Consider the following 22,737-nt stretch of genomic DNA (forward strand, 5'->3'; position numbering starts at 1 on the left):
GCAATATTTCTGCAGACGACATTATGACAGAGATCATAGCCTTGAGGTAAGTCAGTGACAGGTGCTCCTGTCCTTGCCAGGTGAATGCAAACTGCTTATTATATTTATTGATTGCAATTTCAGGGAAAGTATTTACCAGGTCAATATCTGTATTTAGCTTCTATAAGCTGGTTAATTTGTTCCAGTAAAGATATTGTGTAGAACAGCAGTTGGTATCAACACCTAGTTATGTTTATGAAAATGAACAGTTATTTTGTACTGGCAAACTGATGAGTTGAATGAAGATGTGAAGATATAATCACTATTACATCTTTCATATCTTTCTTGGTGGCGCCAGTCTTTACAGTCATCCCAGGAATATAGTATTTGTTTTAGTTTATGCTTTTGGTAGTAGGTGGTAGGTGGATGGAGTTGAACAATTCTAGACACTTATACATTTCCTTTCCTACCGTAATGTCTTCATTCTCTGTAAGGGTTCTGCCATTGCTATGCATATGTATTGCCATTATATATTGCACAGGAGATCTCTACAAGACCACTGGAACTATTACTAAATATACCCAAGGCAAGATGTCATTTGTCATTACACTTGATTTCCATAAGTTCCCATTCTTACTAGGTTGCCATGCTGACGTTTTGGGTCTTCAGGAATTTGTGTCAATGGAGATCAGTAACTAATAAGCACTAGGAAATAACGGATATTCCTTTTTCCCAGTGCACATGGCTGCAGATCTCTGGGGAAATGCTTAGAAGAAGATTCATTGTATATACGTTTAGAAGCATAGAAGAATCCTTTTTCAAAGGGACTTGGCCTTCCCTCAGCCAGAGGGCTCTGAGTCTGCAAACCAGATAGAAGGCTGTGAATCTCCATTTACCTCGACTTAAGTCATTTTTTGCACCCAAATTTAGAATTTTTTTTGTTTATAAAGGTAAAACTGAACCTTCATGGCTATATGTATATTTCATTAATAAGGACCTTCTGATCAATTAATTACCACAACAGATCCCTGCAGTAAAAAATATGTGGATTACTTAAATTGCCTCAAATATTAAGAGCTGCCATTCAGACTTTTCTGCCAATCGAGACTTCATTATTCCTCATTGACATAAAAGAGTTCAATTTGAAGATCCAATCGTTATCATCATGTCCAGGGTACACAGGATGTACATCACAGAGCTTTTCATGATTGAATTTCTTAATGCTTAGTAAAGAGAATGTCAGAATACTCTAGAACAAGGATCGACAACCTGCAACCAATAGGCAAAATCCAGCTGGTGAACTATTTGTGAACAGTTTGTAAGCTCAGAACAGTTTTTATACCTTTAAAGGATTATTTTAAAAAAAAAGAAAAATAAGGAAAAGGAGGTGAAGCAGAGAATAGAGAGAGAAAGAAAAAGAATATATCTTATATGACCCACAAAGTCTAAAGTATTTACTGTCTAGCTGTTTATAGAAAAAGTTTGCTTGCTGACCCCTTTTCTACATCATAGAAGGCAAGTCTGGCAATGTAATCACATTGAGTCCATAGTGATGGAGTCCAGATTTTAATTATCCATCCTAATAGGCTGCTAGTGCCACCCCAGGCACTTGAATTAGCACATTAAGTTCTGAATCTTACAGGAATACAACCATATTGATGGATTCCGTCAGATTCAGTCTTCTCTTTTGCAATCCTTGGTCTAATAACTCTTAAAATCCATTCCATACATATTTTCCAGACTAATGCTGATACATATTGGCAATATTCTGTAATAATTTTTGTGTGTGAAATAGTTTTTCTAGAATCCCTTTTACTTATGGGATCTAACACTAGTTATTGAGCTTATGGGGCAGTCAAGGAGGGGTGTTGGCATAGATGCTGAGAAAAGTTGACATCACTTGAAGGCAGTTGCCTTAGGTAAGGTTCTTGAAACATTTTCTTTTTTATTTTGTTTTGTTTTTGTTTCTTTTTACAAGAGAAAATATGTTCACTCAGTTAAGAATGATCCAGAGATGCTTGGGAATTTAAAGTTCTCAGCCTCATCTCTGTCCCCAGTCTCTCTTGAGTCTTATGATTCCACACTTTCTTCAACAGTGTCCTCACATTGGTTTAAGAATCTTGGAGGGGTTTGCCTGCTACTGGAGCTATAACTCTATCTTTGTGCATATGCATGCTCTCTAGGACAGTCGGAGAAGCCATTATACACCCCTCGCCCCATCTCTGTAATTCCTGTTGCCACGATATTAATTCCATAGGCACTTGATCTCTCAAAACTTTCCCCACCATTGACAGTCCATACCAAATTATCCCTGGTGGAAAATTGAGTCATTATGATGCTTCTGCATGCCATAAATTGCCAATCTATTATTTTCCTTTGGCAAGGGGTTGCTTGTATTCTCTGCAACAATGAGAGCAACACAATTCCAAAATCCATCTCATAGAATCTATTTCCTGTGGCAACTCCTAGTACCTGTATTTATCAGGATCCTGGAAGGAAATAGATGTCACCATCAGAGATTTTAACTGAAAAAGAATAATACAGGGATTATTTATTAACATGTGCAGGGCTGAAGAACCCAAGAAGGGATAGTTAAGTATTGGAAGACTAACAGCAGGAATTCTTTACTACCCCTGTAAGGGAAGGGGAGAGAAGATGGTTGCTAGAGCTGCATGAAAGCTAGAGCCACAGAAGAAAATTCACAGAAAAGAGGATCACAAAAGAAAGCAGGGATTGCCAAAACCAGAATGGGGAAGTGAATGAAAGAGCCAGTAATTAACCCTATCATTCCTTTTCTCACCTGCTCATGTTCTGATGGTGCTTTCCACTGGTGTGGGCACGGGAGCCTGGGTGATGTAATACATATGGGAGGAATCAGTCTGGACAGATCATAAAAAATATCCAGGTCCTAAAGAGATTATTCTTGAAGGTGAATTGAAGAAATGAGAAACACTTGAGAGACGGTATAAGGTGATACTATTACCATATGCAATTAATTCTGACGGTGTTTTTGTTTGGGGCTAGTCAAATTCTCTGAAATCAGATTTCATCTTAAAATTTATAGTGTATTGGGGCACCTGGGTCCCTTAGTCGGTTAAATGTCCAACTCTTTGATTTCAGCTCAGGTCATGATCTCAGGGTTGTGAGATCAAGCCCTGAGTTGGGTTTGGTGCTGGGTGTGGAGGCTGCTTAAGATTCTCTCTCTCCCTCTGCCCCTACCCCTTCCCTCTCTTAAAAAAAATTATAGTATATTTATATTTATAATTTATAATTTATTTGATCATAGCTTTCTTTCTTAGAGGAACATCAAATAATATCCTGTCTTACGGTCGATGTTGTGTTAGGTTGAATAATCTATAGAATAATGGCAATAAAAAAGAGGGAAAGGATATGGACATTGCAGAAATAGGTTTCCACAAATTTGCACTAACTTTGAAATATTTTAAAATCTGCTCATAGATATAGAATCTTTTATGTTTACAATTTTAAATAAACTATTAACAGTTTGTGTCAGAGATTAAAAACTGATAAATGTGGAGGAGTTGAACATTTGCAGTTTATATATGAGGGGTAGAAGGTCTTTGCAGAATAATCCTGTAACAGTTCACACCATGCTTTTTTTACAGAAAAGAAAAAAATTCTCTTATAATGTTGTTCTGTGAAGCACAAAAGCATTTGTTTTCATCTTAAAAGGAAGAAGAAAGAGGAAGGTTCTGCATTTATATAAAAATAACTTTTCCTGGTTGTTCTTCATCATAGCTGAAAAGCATAATCTTAAAATGATGTGTTCGTGCCTTCCTGTGTTTGTGTGTGTGTGTGTGTGTGTGTGTGTGTGTGTGTGTCTTCCCCTATATGAGAGAGAGAGAGAGTGAGAGAGAGAGAGAGAGAGAGAGAGAGATTTCCCCTGAAGAAAACTCTGAGAATTGGACATGAGTGCAGTTAGTTGATTTAGAGGATGAGCCCATGAAGCACTAGTGAAAAAAACAGGGAATGTGAGACAAGGGGAGAAAAGCTAATAATGTGTGTATTAATAAGCAGAATAACACAATAGACAATTGCAATTCAGCATCACTGGGGATCCTCTAATTACTATGTAGAATAAACCCCAGAATTGTCCCACTGAAGGATGGGAAAGCTGTTATTTACACATTGATTTCCATCCTTCTTTGACTGAGGGTTGCCTCCCAGCACTCCCTGCCCTAAATCCCCATGCTTCTGAACTTCCAGGCAGATGCATGGCACTGAGGAAGCTCCCTCAAAACAGAGAAAGTCCTCAGACAGCAAAACAGAGGTTGGAAATGGTCAGTGTGCTTAACAGCTGACCACTAACCTGCAGCTCTTGGGCCAGGAAGATATGGGATGTGCATTAGCAGAATCTGCTATACAGATACCCACAGAAAACACCTGGTATTTTTTTGTCACTATGAATAAGTGAAATTAACCAACTTTCTTGGAGAAGAAATACAAGTTATATGTTTTACTACATTACATTTACTACATTACTACATTAATGCCTACAAAAATCCCCAGTTTTGTTTCCTTGTTGTACTAGTTAAAGTACAAAGTTAGAGTTATTAGGACAAGTTCAATTACACTTACTATGTATTTTGAATAATGATATATTTGTGTGTGTGTGTGATTCTATCAAGATTAATGTTCATGTTATCACTACTGGGTCCATTATGGCTGTAAGTCATTTCTTTGTAATTTTCTGCTTTTTTTCCTGCATTTTGGTCACCAGGTAGGAAAATATAATATTGAAAAGATGCATTTTTCTATCTTCATTATGCACAGACATGAGTAAGAGATGGGATATTATTCAAAAAGAAGAAAGTATGCCATCTGAAACTACATATATGTAATAGGAAGGAATTTGATTCATGATCAGTCTCATTCTTTTGGTAATATGTAGTATAATCTGCTCTCAGTGCAAAAGCAATTATTGATATCAATTGATACAAATTTTCTTCAAGTTAAAAAGTTTGTTATAGTACTTTGTAACATAAATAAAAGGCATCATTATGGAATCTGAAAGAACACTTTATAGTAAATTTATAAAAATTAATATGGCTGTATTCTGTTCTACCATTGCAAAATGCTGTCATTTACATTTTATTGCTAGACTGGAGGTTTACATTTTAAATAATGTTTTTATAGACCTTAGTTGAATCTTCAAAAGCAATTTCCTTTTACTTTGTTGAAGCTTTCCAGGAATGAAAATTTTGTGTTTCGTATTTCAGATTCATCATTTATTGTTTCATTTCACAGCCTATAAAAGTCGGCCAATCTTAGTGACAATAACCTTCCTTAAACTGGCAAATAATGATTTAGGTTTGGTTATTTCAAACTTATTTGTTGTAAAACAAAGGCCAGTGGGTTCCCCGTGAGAATCAATAGAGAACTATCGTTGGGGCTACAGTCCAGATGTTACTCAAGGACAAACTTCTGTTTTCTAGAATAAGGAAGAAGAAGACCATGGCTGTGAAAAGGCCTTTTATTAACTTTCACATTTTGACTCAACATGGTTTCAAAACGAAAAGATTGGAAGGCAGCATAAGGAACAGTTACTGTCTCTGTGGCCCTGACAAGTTACTGAACCTCTCTGAGGCTCCGTGTGACCACCAGTAAAGTAAGAATAACAGGGCAACTCCATATAGTTTTATGAAGAGTGAATGAAATAATACATGTTACATGCTTAGCAACATGCCTATTACATGGAAAGTCTCAGTAAATAATAATTGAGAAAGTTAAAGATTAAAAGATTGAAATGATTTTATCTATTATAGAGAAGAAAGGGATGACATTTAATGCTTATCTTCAAGCTTTTGAAAATTGTCATACAGGGGTTATTGACTAACTATAAGTCAAACATAAATTCAAAAGGAAGGCTCAATTTCAACCTAAGAATAAAATGGCCACAGGGTATTGAGAAAGACTACCTGTCTACTTTTTCTTGGGAAGTTTTGAAAGATAAATTATGATTGTCTTTCTAATTGATTTCCTATGGTAGTGTGATTCCCAATGACATAACATGGAAATATTCATTCTGTACTTTAAAGATTTTATTTATTTATTTGTTTATTTATTTTAGAGAGAGAGAGCAAGAGCGGGCAAGGAGCAGAGGAGAGGGACAAGCAGACTCCACACTAAGCATGGAGCCCTACCTGGGGCTCAGTCTTAAGACTCAGATCATGACCTGAGCCGAAATCAAGAGTCAGATGCTTAACCAGCTGAGCCACCCAGGCGCCCCTCATTCTGTACTTTAAAATATCCTCAAAGCTTGTTCTATAATTTTATTGATTTAAGTTTTAGAGTCGAGAAAATAGTTCTGTAAGTTCTTCATAGATAACCATACTCTTGGAGTACACCATATGTTCTATTTCCTCTTTTTCCTTGGTGGGAACCGGAGTCACGGTAAGCTTTCACACACTTTGCGTACTTGAGATTAACTCGTAGGCTGTTAAATATTGACTAACACAACTCATATCACCACGAAGAATCTGTCTTAATCTTTTAAATAATGTTATTATGTCCTTTGCTGTTAGAGGTTAAAAGGACAGGCTGTAGGGTCAGACTGCCTGCATTGGAATCCTAATTCTAGTAACACTTCAGTTTTCCCATCTGTAAAATAACAATAATATTTGAATCTACTCAATAAGGCAATTTTGAGAATAAAGTAAAATGATACATGTAAGACATGTAGAGTTCTAGTTTACTTGAAACACTTGATAATTCACATTATCAGTTTTATCTTTACTGTTTATTTTATAACTATACACCAGCTTACTCTGGCTATATATAATAGAAAGAAAACTCTTTCTTCCTCAAACATAAAAATACTGAATTAGGGCACCATGTTTGTGTCTGTTCAACAAGTATTTATTTAACATCCAGGCTGGGTGAGACACTACACAGAAAATAGCAGAATTACCCTGATGACTCATACACAACTTGCGTATGATTCTGATATGTTTTCTGCCAGATGTCATTTTCATTCTGCACACATAAGTATATTAAAAGATCTACAGAATACCTGTTCAAGAAACTGTGGTAGGCATTGTTTAGGAATCAAAGAGTTGAAAGAGAAAGCATCTGTCCTTGGAGATAATATTTATATCATGAGAAAAGACATAGATAATTCAATAAAAATACAATAGCTCTCAAAATCATTATAGTATTAATCAGCCCATCAGTGTTGTAGAAAATACAAGTTTTATATCCAGAAGAAAAGAGATAATTGTGGATTACAAGAGTTTTGGTGTTTTGCTCTTTGTATTCATGATAATACCTAACCACTGATTTTTAAGGATGATTATTTTGTTTTATAAAATAATATAGATTTTTTTTTAAATATTTTATTTATTTATTTGACAGAGATAGAGACAGCCAGCGAGAGAGGGAACACAAGCAGGGGGAGTGGGAGAGGAAGAAGCAGGCTCATAGCAGAGGAGCCTGACGTGGGGCTCGATCCCACAACGCCGGGATCACGCCCTGAGCTGAAGGCAGACGCTTAACCGCTGTGCCACCCAGGCGCCCCTATAAAATAATATAGATTTACTACAAAAATATAAGCAATATGGAAGAGGTTTTTATTATTTATTTATTTATTTTTAAAGATTTTTTTTATTTATTAGAAAGAGAGAACAAGAAAGCACAAGCAGTTGGGAGGGGCAGAGGGAGAGGGAGAAACAGACTCCCCGCGGAGCAGGGAGCCCAACTCCATCCCAGGACCTTGAAATCATGATCTGAGCTCAAGGCAGACAGTTAACCAACTGAACCACCCAGACATGCCTGGAAGAGTTTTGTTTTTTTTTTTTAAAGAAAACAATATATCTCTCACAGTCCTATCTTTCATGGATAACTGTTGCTAACAGTCAATAGAGTTATTTTAAGTAGATGCTCTTGGGTGATTGTTTAAAAAGAGAGCATATTCTACATGCTATTTTTAAATAAAATAATTTAAATTAATATAAAGTAAAATTGAAGGACATATTAATTTTCAGATAGAAATCTTTACTTGAAATACTCTAAATTATTTATTGTTTAGGGAAAATGATGATACAAAAACTAGAGAATGGAATCATTTTTTAAATTCATATTTCAAATTTAGGAAGTATTACATGACTAAATTCTATGAAAGATAAGGTTAGTATTTTATACTATTTTTTCCTCAAATGCTTAGCTTTCCCATCCTGTGAGTACTTTTATTTCATCGAGATTTTTAATATTTGCATTTTGTACTGCAATCGTAATCCCCTCAATATTTTGTCTTTGTTCTATAAGTACTTGTATTCAACCTACCATGTGTTCTTTTTTCAAACTTTTTTACCTTTCCATTTTGTTTACTTTGGTTCTTCTATGTGAAGCCTGTATTTTTCTTTGTTATTTAAATTTTGATTATGGTTACATTTACATATTGAACAATGATAAAACATCTATAATGAACACCAGCAGCCCCCTGTTCTCCCCCTCCCCAAACACAATTCCATTCCCCATAGAAACTCAACAACAATAGTTCTTTCAGATTTTTCCTTTTTGTTGTTCTATTCCATGTTTCTAAAAGACTCATCTATACTACAACTTCTTGAGTTACTAATTCTGACTAGTATTTGTTGGTTTCCTGTAATGTGCTTTGGCTTTCCCTCCCAAAATGCTCCATTCACCTGTTAGAAGTCCCTACTGCTCTCTAGGCCTCTTGCACAGCTGTCATCATGGAACTTCCTTCTTTCTTTTGATACTTTACTTTTTTATTGCAGAATAATTTACACACACAATCTAAGATATACAGATAAATAAACTTATATGTGTGTGTGTGTGTATATATATATATACATATACATATATATATACTTTGTGTGATAGCCATTCAGACCAAGACAAAACCATTTCCAGAATCCTGGCAGGTTCTCCCATGCCTGCTTTCGTTCATTACTCCTATGCCCAGATATTCTGTCTGTATCACCATGGATGGGTTTGTTTGGGTTTTTTTCTGGTTTTGAGCTTCATATAAATACAATCATGTGGCATACACATTTTTTCTTCTTTCACTCCATCTTATGTCTTTGGATTTATCCATGTTTCATGCAGCAGTGGTTCATTTTCACTGCTGTCCAATATTCTATAGTATAGATATACTATAAAAATTATTTTTGTAAAAACTTTCTTGTAATTCCTTCTAACCTGAGCTTGATATTGCTCTGAAGAAATCTTTGACCAACTTAATATTTTTCTCCTCCTGGGTGACTTGTTGTTCCTTCCTGAATATATGAAGACATTTTATAATAATCATTAAACCAAAGGCAATTTAATCAAGATAGATTTTCCCTTAACAATTTTTCTTAGAACATGATTATGCCCCACTGGTACATGGAACTGGTTCCTTTGTCTTTCGTATTTTATGGATTTTTAAAATTATATTTTAAAATATTTTAATGTGTCTTTTGTTCTCTTCTACTTCAGCTTTTAGATTGTCTTTGTATTAAGTCTTTTCCTTTTTTGTCTCTTACCCAGATATATCATATTTTTACCAGTTGCTATAACCTTGTTCTCTTTTTCTGCATTTACTCTGAAAATATCAAGCTTTTCTTTCAGTCCAGAAATTAAAATATTATTTATGTTTAACCTAGTTATTGCTTTTTGTAGTTTATGTATTATCTGGGTAATGGTACTGTTTTGGCTCAACTTGTCTCCTTATCTCTTAGATACTTTTCATTTTGCTTGTGTTTCTCTTTAGGCTTTCTGTTTGCTTAATATAGTGTAGACAAAAGTTCTTTAAATTCCCCTATCTTTTTTGCTACTTTTTATCTTTCCCTTCAAGCTACAGTTTAGGTGACAAAATCTATGTTCCAGGCAGTTTTTTATGACCCGAAAGAAAAGGGGAGAAGTAGCAAAGTGTCCTAGGTTGGAGGTCCTGGGTTGTAGTCTCTAATGAGACCTGTTAAATGTTGTCTGCGAGGCCCCTTCTCTGCCCAAGGATGCACTTGAGTTCCTGTGGGATTTGCCTGGATTTCCTGACTCAGCTGTGAGCCCTGGCTTGTGGAAAGTCCTGACAGTCTTTCCTATTTCTGCAGACACTCCCTGATCAGTTTCCAAATGAGATTCATAAGCACCCTGGTGGTTTTGGTGATGACTCAAGTTTCTTTATCAGAATTAACTAATTCTAGGGTCAGAGAGAGGTTTAGGATTAGTGTTGTCCCATCAGAACCTTCTAATTATTTCATTAGCATGAAATTTAGTTTATGACATGAGATAGTACCCACTTTATTTCATTCCTGCTATTGAATTTCTTTCTTTTTAAAAATCTGTGTTTTGTTAGTATTCAGAGCTTGGGAATTCTGTCATCTGTCTTTCTGCAGTCATCTTTACCTGGAAAAAAGAATTGAAAGTTCTTTAATGAAAATTCTCTCATATTTTCACAGAATAAGCTGATTCCTTAGGTAGGGCTTATTTATTTATTTACTTTTACCTTCATTTAGTAGAAGAAACAATAGCTCAAAGGGGTTAAATACTGTGATCTAGGTAAATTTTGTGGTTACTGGCACAGCCGTGCCTGGTAGCCTAGCTCCTATAATCCCACAAGATATTCTTTTTATTCCACCATGAAACCTCTCTCTTCTTTGGGTTGAGTATCCTCATTCACTCTGGTACAATGAGTACAGTGTAGACTTGCACAAAGCATGAACTGTGTTGACCTTCAAGATTACTTTAATCCCATATGATTTCATAATGAGGATAACATAAATTATATTATTGGTCTCTGGTATCATAAAAGTAATATATTCCCTAGAGAATACAGAAAAATGTTTGAGATTAATAATATAATCTGCTGTTAGCATTTCAAACATAAGAAAATTAAAATATTGTTTTCTCTTTTTCCAGAAAATACCAAAGACATCATAATGATATATGAAGAAGATGCTGAGGAATGGGCTCTGTACTTGAAGGAAGTTTTTTTACATGTTGTGAAAAATGAAGCAGTCCTGTTATATTGCTTGGAGAATTATTGTTTTTGGGATTTTGAACTGCTGAGTTTAAACTCTTACAAATGTAAACTTTTGATATTATCGAATGGCCTGCTTAAAGACCTATCTCCAAAGAAATGTCAGTTTCTGGAAAAGGTACTTCATTCAGCAGAAAGTGTGGTGACTCTGCTGTGTGGGGTGACGAGTTCAGACCAGCTCTACAAATCGTTAAATATCCCTGGAGGCAGATGGGAGATGTCTACTGAGCAGGAGCCCCAAGATTACATCGCTGTAATTGAGAGTATCATATTCAGAGGTAATGTTGCCAAGTGTTCTTTATATTTTTTTATAACTGAGAAATCCAAATTTTTTTTGAACCAGTGAATATCTGATATTAGGATAAAAAAGAAAAATGGAAGCCAACTTTATGTTATATGTATGTTGCACTTTCCTCAAATGCATGAAGGTTCTTAATTTTTAGCTATCTTCCAATCAGGGCTTATCAGTTGTTTTAAAAATGGTTTATAAATATATTCCTTAGGGTAGCCTGTGTGAGCTCATACTTGGTAGAACAGGTATGGTATGCTAATATGGCAGTTTGGTTCTAGAATCTGGTTTCTTACTTAACTAGTAAGGCTTGAGTTAATAGCTACCCTATTACTGTTACCAGTCAGTAGCAGTCCAAGCCTTGAAGGTCTGCTTTAGAATTATAAAACTTCTGTTGTGTTAATAAGTGTATAATATCTCTTACTACGGTATGGAATACTGTTATTTTTATTAGTTTTAAATTTTAAAAAACTTCATTTTAATCATACAGCCACATGTCAAAGAGCAGAACACAAGGTTCCCCTTCGGTAATTAATTATGGTTCCATGTAATAATCAAAACTCTGAAGCTCTCTAATGTTAAAGTTTCTCCCTCCCCCTGTTCTATTCTGCTTCTGCCTGGGTGCAGAGGTGGTGCTGTGTCAGCTGCTTTCCTGGTTTTCTCAATCTGCTTTTAGCCTTTTATTCCCAGTGTTCTACTATGGCTCCCTCTCCTAGAGGAAAGAGGTAAGGTTCTTATTTTCTATTGGCCATATCGAATATTAAGTGTTGCCTCTTTTTCTTGGAGCATATTTCTGGGTTCTTTGGAGTTCCCTTCATTTTTGGGATGTGTCACCTGTGGCTCCTTAATGAGACGAGTGTGTCCTCTCTTGAAGCTCCTGCTTGTGGTGGTCCGTCCACTATGGTTTCTTACTATTGATATCTGTGGCTCTCTCCTGTGTCACTTTTGATAGAAATCATGCCAAGATTTCCCCTAGCTGGCCTTTTCTTTCACTTGGCCCACATCTGTCTGTAAAAACATGTGTTTGTCTTTTCCCTGCCAAACTCTGGGCATGCAAGCCATTTTCAGTATGGCCAATGCCATCTTACCCTCCAAGCAGCAACACAGTCACAGCTTCTTGCCTTTAGTCGTTTCCAAACATGGGTCTAGCATGAATCTTGTTCTGTAAAACCAGAGAATGTCTATCAATCCCCAGTCCTTTGCTGGAGGCCCTTGTCACTGTGCCTGAAAATGGTGCCATCCATCCGTCTTCCTCATGGGGAATGGTGGAATGCACAGCACACCAACAACTCGCTTTAAAAAATCCTCTTCCTATTTTCTAGCATTCCAACCTCTTCAAATTCAGTATTTTCTAAGCCTCGTTTTATAGTTATCTATGGTTACGTAACAAGTTACTCTAAAATTTAGCAACTTAAAACAGCAAATGATGATTGTATCACAGTTTCTGGAATTAAGGAATTTAGGAGCTGTGTAGCTGGGAGGTTGTGGATCAGGGTATCTTGTGAGGTTGCAGTGAAGCTGCCCAAAGCTATAGTCCTCTTAAGCCCCCACAGTCCACTGGGGAAAGATTTACTTCCAACAGGAGCATACATTGTTGGCAAGTTTGTTATTTTTTTAATCATCTCATTGGATGAAAGTCATCTTTTATAGATTCCTGAGGAAGGGCCATTGGGAGCAATATTTCTGAAATTTTGCATGTTCAAAATTCTTGCATGTTTGTTTCTTGGAGTATAGTTGGGCTGAGGACCATTTTGCTCTTCTTTCTTCTAGCATTATAGAATTTAGGGAATTCTTACTTACCTGGCTGAATAAATGATTCTTAATTTATATTTGAATTCTAGTGACTTTCACTAGAATTTTATTCTAGTGCTGACTGTTCTGAACTATATATATTGCCCATGGACAAGGTTATTTTTGTTTTTGTTTTGTTTTGATCTTTCCCCCAAGATAGAGATTCAAGTGTTCTTGACTTCTATCTTTAAATATTTGCACTATTTTCTTGTTATTATTTGTACTATTTTATTGTTATTTTCTTTTTCAGGAATTCCTTTTGTATGTATGTTGGATTTGTCTGTGCTGCACTCTGTAATTTCTCTCTAATTCTTTCTCATTCTTTATTAATATATATTTATTTAGTTTGCATCTATCACTTCAATCCTTGCTACTTTCTTATGCTTTCAGTGCTCTCTCTTCTCCTGTATTACTTCCAAATTCTCCTTCATCTTTATTGTGCTTTTACTTTTTTCCATTATGCCATTTGGTTGAGCACTAGGAGCTTACAGTTCATCTCTTCTTCTCGTACTGCTAACCTTGCCTTGACACCTTGCATTTTTGCATTATATAGATTCTTCAAAAAGGTGGTTGTTATTCATTCCATTTGAAAAGTTCATGGTGAAATATTTGGCCACCGTTTTCCGCTTCTTTAACGGTAACATGTTTTTAGTGTGTGTTCCCCTGTATGCCACTGGTTTTCTGCTCCCCTCCGCCCCCATCCTTTTCTCCTGCTCTTGTAGTATCTTTATATAGACCCAGTGCTGGTCCAGTTTTTCTTTTCGGTCATTAAGCTGAGTGAGTTTTTCTTGGTCTCGCCAAAGGAGATAGGTAGAGTGGGCTTTGTTGTTTGTTTTGTTCTATTCCTTTCACACACAGTGAAAGACTCGACTTCTCTGTTTCCACAGATATAGACTGCTTTCTACAAATCTGTCTTTTCTGTATAGTTCCTTAGTTAGCCTCCCTTTCTCTGCTTTTTGAAACCATCCACAGATGCTTCTACTTGAAACTGAAGCATTATGTCTACAACATTAAAAGGCATGGGTCCTGGCCTTAAGGAGCCATTTCTTTTTGAAATCTGCACCTTCTGGATTATTTCTTCAAGGTTTCTTTTCTCTTTTTCCTCCCGTACACCGTTTTGCTCAGTCATCACTAATTTTGGCACCCGGAGGTCTAGGATTTCACTGTTTCCTATTTACAATACATAGTGCATTTGCATAATTATTTCTTATTCTCTAGGTTTCAGAATGATTTCCAGGAATAAAATGGGGAAATATTGACTCTGTTCTACAATTTTCAAATTGGCAGTCCTCAAGTTTCTTACAGTCTCTGGGTTTTTTAGTCCTCTTCATGTACATTAGAGGTTTGGGGGGTTTTTTTTTTTGGTTGAAAAGGGAAAATGTTACAGTTGGAAATTATGGGAAAGATTCCAATCATGTACATAAAGTGCAGGTGATTTTATACTAATTTCCTCCCCTGAGACAGAGGAGCACTAAAAATTGGCGGCAAAATCTTAAGTAATTGTCTACACCCATCATTTCTATTTCCTTGAAAAACTCAAGTTTGTTTTGACCACTTAAATTATGATATCACTGGTAGATAAAAATATGGAGGAATATCTTTTTGCCGTTTTACTTACTTTGTTTTATGATGAGTACCTTTGGGTGGCTATGTCAGTGGTGTTACCTATATCTTCAAATTATATTTCTATCGATATTTGATAGGAGAAAATCGTACATTTTTTGGACAACACAGGACTGACTTTGAAGACACTGTTAACTCTCATCTTTCCACATTCAAGTATTAGACTCTGATTTCCTAGATTAACTTAGACGCACCTGACAAATGAGAATTATAACAAAGTTGTGTGGGAAAATACATTCCAAGATGATAAATTTTTCTGAACTACAAGCATGCAGCCGGAATGTAGATCTATAAACAATTTGCAAACCGTGCATAAAAGAACTTTTGTGTGTAGGTTGTGTCCCTTGACAAAATTGGTACTAAATGCTGTAGTTCATGCAACAATAAATGTTTTAATAAACATTTTAAGTGATCTGCTAAAATATTTAGTTTTATACTGCTATTGGTGTTGAATACATAAAGTCTGGTTTTCAAAAAATAGGTGAAATAGGATGAAAGGTGTGAAATTCAATTTTTATTGCCCCTTTTCTTACCTCTTCTCTATCCCACAGAGAAATTATACAAAGAAAAAGGAAAGTTATTATTCAGAAACATGATAAAGAGAATAATAAAAATGCCAGAATGTCATGGAAATAATTAAATGTTCTAATATAGTCACATACAAAGGAAACCAGAGGAGATTTTTGTAAAACTTAATGAAAAAGAAAGATATTTTATAATTAATCAAGGCTCCAGAGAAGTTTTTAATATTAAAAAAAGATGAAAAAAGATACATTCATGGTTAATCTGAGTATTATATTTCCTTTTAAGGAATTAAGAAAGTTAAATTTCCTGTCTTCTTAATTCCCAAATTGAAAGTAATACAAACCCATCTGTGTTTTCCACAATTCTGTGTGTGCTACAACCACTTTGACCATATTTCTTCCTTTTTCGGTCTTCTATTTCTTTTTTTATTTTTGAATCTTTACCTCATTTTCTCCATCTAGTCGTTCTACATGTATAGGTTTCATATAGCATTGTTTATATAAAATTTAAATGATCCAATCTCAAATTTAGATAAAATAAACTAACATTTTTGAATGTTACCATTGTGTACTTTATTGTTTATAAATCTTATCCTTAAAAAATGATGAGTAGTTCCTGTGATCATGGCACATTTATTGGATCTTTTTCCTCCCTTGCTCTCTCTTTTATATTGTGACATCTTTTGCCTTTGGACATTGAGGTTTGTTCTAACAGTTGGGTAGTGCTCTCCAATCTTTATTTTTATCATATTTTCATTATGCATATGAACATAATATTCATGTTTCCTATTCATTTTGTTACCGAGGGTGAGATGGAAAAAGAAAGAAGCCTCGGTTCTTTGTGCTTCCACAGTAAAGAATTACAGGACAATGAAACGAAAGTAAAACCAAGCAAAGTTTTATTAAAGTGCACTTCAAGGGAGAAATGGGCCAGTCAAGAGAGACATGGACCCAGAAACTCCAGGGTGTGGCTGTATATTCATTTTTTCTTTTGGGTAGGTCCATGGATCATAACATTTGAGAGACAGGCCTGGATTATAATAATTCGCCAACTTTCCCAAGAGGTATTCAAAATGCCTGTGTGGGGTAGGAAACCGCAACATTATTTCTATTCTAGAGACAGGTCAAATAAGGACAAGGGGCTGCTTGTAACAAGCACAACAAACTTAACTCTTCCTCTGACTGGATGCTGTAATGTCAAACTGATGGCTAGATGGGTGCAGTGGCGTGGTGCCTGGGCGGTCCTCCACTGGGGCTTTCCATCAGGACCTGTAAGGCCCATCCTCCTGTCATTTGTGCCTAGCTTCCTGCCTAACAATTTTATATTTCAATATTTCATATTTATCTTACTTTCTTCATTGTCAAATGGTAGATGTAATGGTGGTGGGAAAGCTGCTAACTTTTTCATGAAGAACTTTAACATTTTAATTTTGTTACCATACTACCAAACCAAGGATTCTGATTTTTAGCTTCATTAAACCTAAAGAAGAAGCCTAAATTAAGAATAGCAATGTTAGGGGCGGCTAGGTGGCTTGGTTGGTTAAGCACACAACTCTTGATTTCTGCTCAGGTCATGATCTGAGGGTTGTGAGATCGAGCCCCAGGTTAGGCTCTGTGCTCAGCACAGAGTCTACTTTGAGATTGTCTCCCTCTGCCCCTCCCCCTGCTCGCACTCACTCTTAATAAATAAATAAATAAGCAAATAAATAAATCTTTTTAAAAAAGAATAGCAATGTTAACAGTGGAGTTACTGGACAAATAAAACAACAACATAACAGAAACAAACTATACAGAAACATTTGTTTTTCTTTCCTCCCATTTGAGCCAAGTACAGCTGCAAGAGCTCTGGTTTGCTGCTCAGTGAGGTCACATGACCTTTCAAATGAAGTCCATCCTTTCTGCGTGGTCTTTCAGCAACCTGAGGTTATGGCTCCAGCATAGAGGGTCAGGCCATCTCTGTTGTTACCATTAGTGTAGGCACATGCTGTTCAGCAGGGCAATTACACCACCTCGCATTGAACAAACACAGTCTCCCATTCCTGCCTCTGTACCATTTTTCTTACACTGCCTCCTTTACCTGGAATACCCTTCCCCATGTTTTCAGTTGAAATCCCAGCCATCCTTCAAGGTCAACTGTGAAAAGCTGCTTGATCAATGAATTCATCTCAGATCCTTTCTGCTTGAAAAATATTTTCCTCATCCCTAATTCTATTAAAATTTTATTGTTTACTTAGGACTCGCAATTCTCTGTAATTATTTTTGACAATTTCTTTTCTTTTCCCTGTTTCAATTTTAAGAATGTAATGCTGGTAAGTTTCTTTTTAAAACATTTCAGCATTCTAAACATCCAAAAAACAACAGAAGAGTACAAATTGTGCTTTTTAAGTACAGGTTTATAAATGTTTATTGATGCAGTTGGGCTTTTCTTTTTGATAATTATGAAAAGGTTTACTGCAGTATTCTTGCCAAGAATACATAACCCGAATCTAATCATGATGGAAATATCAGACAAACCCAAACTAAAAGAAATTCCACGAAAGAATTTTTTGTACTCTTCAAAAATGTTAAGGTCAAGAAACTAAAAGAAAGGTTGAGTTATTGTTCCATATTAGAGGAATCTAAAGTGATACGAAAGCTACATACTGCGAATAACCTTGAATTGGATACTGGACTAGGAAATATGGGACAATTGATGAAATCTGATTATTAACTGTATATTAGTAGTGTTGTATGAGGTTCTGTTTTCAGATTTTGAAATTATATTGTGGTTCTGTAAAGGAGTATCCCGTTTTTAAGGAAGTATATATTGAAGTATTTAGGAGTAATGTGGGAGGATGTCAATTGGCATATATATATACACACACGTACATATATATAGACACACACAAATTTAGATAGACATATGTATCTTTTTATACAGGCATATGTATATAGGTATGTCTATGTGTGTATTGTATGTATGATAATTGGCTAAATATCCTGAGTTATCTACTATGCATATCTATAGTTCTAAGAGATAAACAAAAAGCAAAGTAAGCACGTTCTTGTTCTAGGTGCTGATAGTTGTGTAGCTTTGAGAAATGATGCTTTTCTGAGGACATAGTTCAGTGCATGCACTGTGAAATTAGACCTAATTACCCTGTGATTGGCATCTGCGGAGCCTATAAATCTTTATTTCATATGTAATGATACAGCGTTCTCCTGCCATTCTTACTGTGGGGATGGGGGTAATCATCTGGCATGAGGCATAAGAAGTTGATCTTTTTTTCTACATATTTAGCCCTTATGTCAAGTACCATATCTTAAGTCTTCTACTCTGGTCTGTTTTATATTATGTTTTCATCTTAGAAAATCTGAGTGGTTTGAAAACATTAGATGATGATTAGGAACCTTCAATTTACAATGAGTTTCTCCTCAAAATTTCCTGTATAAGCTGAATGTTTAAAAGGTAAATTTACTTTGTTCATTAAGAAAATTTTAAATAAATATATTTCACACAGAAACCCTACTAGTTGCCTCAGAATAATAGGGGTAGCAGAGAGGTGACTTAAGTAATAATACTTCTCACCTGCTATTATTATGCTGATTAAATTATTTATACATATGAAGGCTTTTAAAGAGTTTCTGCCAAAGAATCAGTGCTCAATAAATATAAGTTGGTTTTATTACTCTTCTTTCTGTACATAAAATGAGAGGAAGGAAGGAAGGGTGGGTGGGAGGGATTAGATAGATAGATAATTGGGTTTGTTTTTCTCACTAGCTAGATGTGGTAAATATGGAAAAAATATATACATGTTAAAAGCAAGCAGAAATTCCATTTTCTAGTGGTTCTAGTTCATTTTCATAATTTGATGGGTTTAGGCTTTCTCTAATAAGATGAATGAAAGAGAACTACTCCTAGTTTATTAAATGTTTGTAATTTTTGAAGTTTAAGTATTTTTTTTGAAGATTTTATTTATTTATTTGTCAGAGAGAGAGAGAGAGAGCACAAGCAGGGGAGTGGCAGGCAGAGGGAGAAGCAGGCTCCCTGCCGAGCAAGGAGCCCCCAATGCCAGGACTCGATCACAGGACCCTGGGGTCATGACCAGAGCCAAGGCAGATGCTTAACTGACTGAGCCACCCAGGTGTCCCTTGAAGTTTAAATATTTTTTAGAGTAAAGGGAACTTGGGGCGCCTGGGTGGCTTGGTCAGTTAAGTGTCCAACTCTTGATTTTGGCTCAGGTCATGATCTCAGGGTTGCTAGATCAAGCCCCACTTTGGGCTCCACATTGGGCAGGGAGCCTGCTTGAGATTCTCTCTCTCCCTCTCCCTCTGCCCCAACCCCCCTTCCTCTCTAAAAAAAAATTAAAAGATAAAAAAAATAAAGGGAACTTATAAATGGTAAATTTAATTTACTGGTTTTATGAAGTAATGTAAGTCTTCCTGTATTGTTTCATGAAGTAAAAGGAGCCTTCCTCCATTGTTCCAACTTTATATAAAAGCAAGAATAAATACAAATCATTATTCATTTTGTGAGTCTCTGTCCTTCAGTCAGACTGCAAGGAGTGGGGAGAGGGCTTGCCAAAATTTCAGATACCTGGCCCCACCCTAGTCCTACTGAGTTACAGCTCTGGGAGTGAGTTGTGAAAGCAGAGAGCAGAGGTCTTGGGAATAAACATTAAATGAGTTCCCCTTGTGGCTTGTGCACCCTGAAGTTTAAAAACCACTGATCTGGACCAATTTTCTCATGAATATAATCTTTGTTGATGGATAATAAAGCATTGCTCAAAGAATAGAAATGGTGGCATTGTGCATTTTAAATCAGTATCTCTCCTTTGTTGTTTGAAAATTTCTAATTTTTCTTTTTGAAAAGGAACTCACTTATGATGATTTTGTAAATGTGCATGCAATTATAATTTACCTCATTACTTTAAAAAGTAATGATTACCTTGAAACATGACTCCTGATCATTTTTACTGGTATAAAGTTATTTTTGAAATTCTATTCTTGTACTCTATTGTGAAATACATTATGCGTACATAGCAGAGTATATGTGTATAAGCACTTTGTAGAGAAATTTAAAAATCACACACCTGCAGGCTTGTCTTCACCTTAAGATACAGAATGTTACTAATTCCCTTGAACTCCCTGGGGACCTCTCCCTCCATCATCTTTCTCATTCCCATTTTCTTAGCTACCCACCATTCTGCAATTTCTTTTTATAGTGTTTTGTTTTGTTTTGTTTATAGTTGTACTGCATGTGTATTTATCTATAAAATATATTATCTGGATTGCTTGGCTTTTTACTTTATATTAATGGAAACATATTGTATTAACTCTTTTCTGATTCAGTATTGTGTTTTTTGAGACCTATCCATGTTGATGTATATATAGTTCAGTTATTTTCATTGCCCCATAATTGAATGCACCACAATTTGTCATTCAAGTTTATTGCTCACATAAATTGTAAGTATTTTGCAGAGCTTTTTGGTTTGGGTTTTCTTTAATCAATGCAATTACAATCCTGTTGCACAAGTGTTAGTTTTGGGGCGTGTGTCCAGGAAAAGAATTTTTGGGTCACAGCATTTATGCATATAATAGTTAATGTAAATTGTCTTTCCAGTGCTGTTGCACCAGTTTATTTGATATAGAAATGTGTGGGTCCCCAGTGCTTCCCATTCTTTCCAATACTTGGTACCTTCTGAATTCTTAGTTTTTAGTTTTGCAGTTTAGTGGCTGTGAAAGAAAATTTTATTATAGATATAATTTATACTTTCTTGATTACTAATGGACATTTTCTCTTATATTTACATATTTATATATTTCATATATTCAGTCTTCAGTTTTGTTTCATGAGGTGCTTCCTTCTGTCTTTTTCCCACCTTTTTGTCTTTGTAAAAATGATTTATAGGGTACTTTAAAAATATTTGTTATATATTTTACAGATTATCTTCTCAGTGTTTGAGCTTAGGGCTTCCATTTTTAACTTTTTAACAGCTTTGTTAAATATGCTCTAATATAGTTAAGTGTGTCAATAAATTTTTAAGCTTACTATTTATTCTATCCTGTCTAAGAAATTTTTGCCTCTCTTAAGTCATACAAATATCTTCTAAAAATTTGAAACTTTTGACTTTCTCATTAAAGTATAACATCCACCTGGAATTAATTCTGTATGCAGTATGAGATTAGCCTACAGGTTATGTTTTCCATTGTGAATTACCTGTTCTTTGAATGTTTTAACCAAATATATTTAAGAGTTTTGGAACCATTCAGATTTTCTATTTAGGTCATTTTTGTTGTTTAAGAATTTGCTGATTTCACTTGTTTTCCAATTTCTCTATATAAAGTTGTTTATAACATTCTTTTGTTTTTTATATCTACTTTATATGAAATTGTGTGCTTTTTTATTTCTAAGATCATTTATTTGTGTCTCCTTTTTCAGATATCAGTTAAGCTTCTCAGTTTTTCAATGTCATTTGTCCTTTCAAAAGACAACCTTTCAATTAATTTTTTTCCTATTGTATATTTTTCTATTTTGGTTATTTTTTTATTACATTTAATATTTGTTTCCTTCTGTTTTTTTTTTTTAATTTTTAAAATGCTTAGCTCATGAACATGTAACCTTTCTGTTTTCCCTTTTTACAATAAACATTTAAGGCTATAATTTCTCTCTAAGCCCGTCTTCATTTATATCCAACAGGTTCTTACAACTCTTTTCAATATTATTCAGTTCCGCCTATTTTCTAATTCTATTTTGATTTCTTCTTTAGATGTATTATAAATAAACAGAAGTATGGGCTTTATTTATTTTTTTGCCATTGATTTATAAATTTTGTTGTATGATCAGTGGATGCAGTCTATATTAGTCAGGTAGTTTGAAATTTATTGAGTTCTATTCAGGGCCTAGTATCTGATTTTTAAAATATTCCATGTGTGCTTGAAGAGAACACTTATCTCCATATTTGGTATGCATTGTTATGGCCACTGGACCAAGCTTGTTATTATATGATATGTCTTTTTACATTCTTTTATTTTTAACTGTCTTTATAGATTAGGTGTATGTTTTATAAATGGTACATAGCTGGATTTTTAAAATTCAGTCTTAGCACCTTAATCTTTTAATGTATAACTTAATCAGTTTATATTGATTATGGTACCTGATGTATTTGGATTTAATTCTGTCATTGTTTTTTTTTTCTATTTTTTCATGTTTCTCTTTTCTTTAATCTTTTTTTGCCACCTTTTAGCTTGAGTCCCTCCCCATTCCGTTGGTGTGCTACTTTATTCTTTTAGTGATTTCCTAGAAGTTTCAGGGTGTATACTTAAAGTGGCAATTAAATTATTATTAAAAATTGCCTTTAACTATTACCTATTATATCTAATTGTTATATTTCCTTCATACTGAAAAATAAAAAGACCTTTTATAATGCTTTAATCATCTCTTTTCCAATTTTACAGGATAATAATTCTTAGTTTTTTCCACATTTTTTATACTTACAGAATCAATATTTGTTTAATGTAAACCATATATTTAGAATTTTCTTTGTATGCTG

At 34.9% G+C, this 22,737-nt stretch overlaps 1 protein-coding gene across 1 annotated transcript in view; it reads left to right on the plus strand.

Annotated features, from left to right (window-relative positions):
• Positions 1 to 22,737, plus strand: part of BANK1 (B cell scaffold protein with ankyrin repeats 1) — a 278,201-nt gene that overhangs the window by 22,179 nt on the left and 233,285 nt on the right. Inside the window, exon 2 of the mRNA XM_026509651.4 lies at positions 10,858 to 11,256. Coding sequence (XP_026365436.1) covers positions 10,858 to 11,256 — 399 coding nt within the window. The remainder of the gene's footprint in view (positions 1 to 10,857; positions 11,257 to 22,737) is intronic.

The sequence above is a fragment of the Ursus arctos genome, unplaced genomic scaffold (genome assembly GCF_023065955.2).
Source record: "Ursus arctos isolate Adak ecotype North America unplaced genomic scaffold, UrsArc2.0 scaffold_9, whole genome shotgun sequence".
In the NCBI taxonomy this organism is placed as follows: Eukaryota; Metazoa; Chordata; class Mammalia; order Carnivora; family Ursidae; genus Ursus; species Ursus arctos.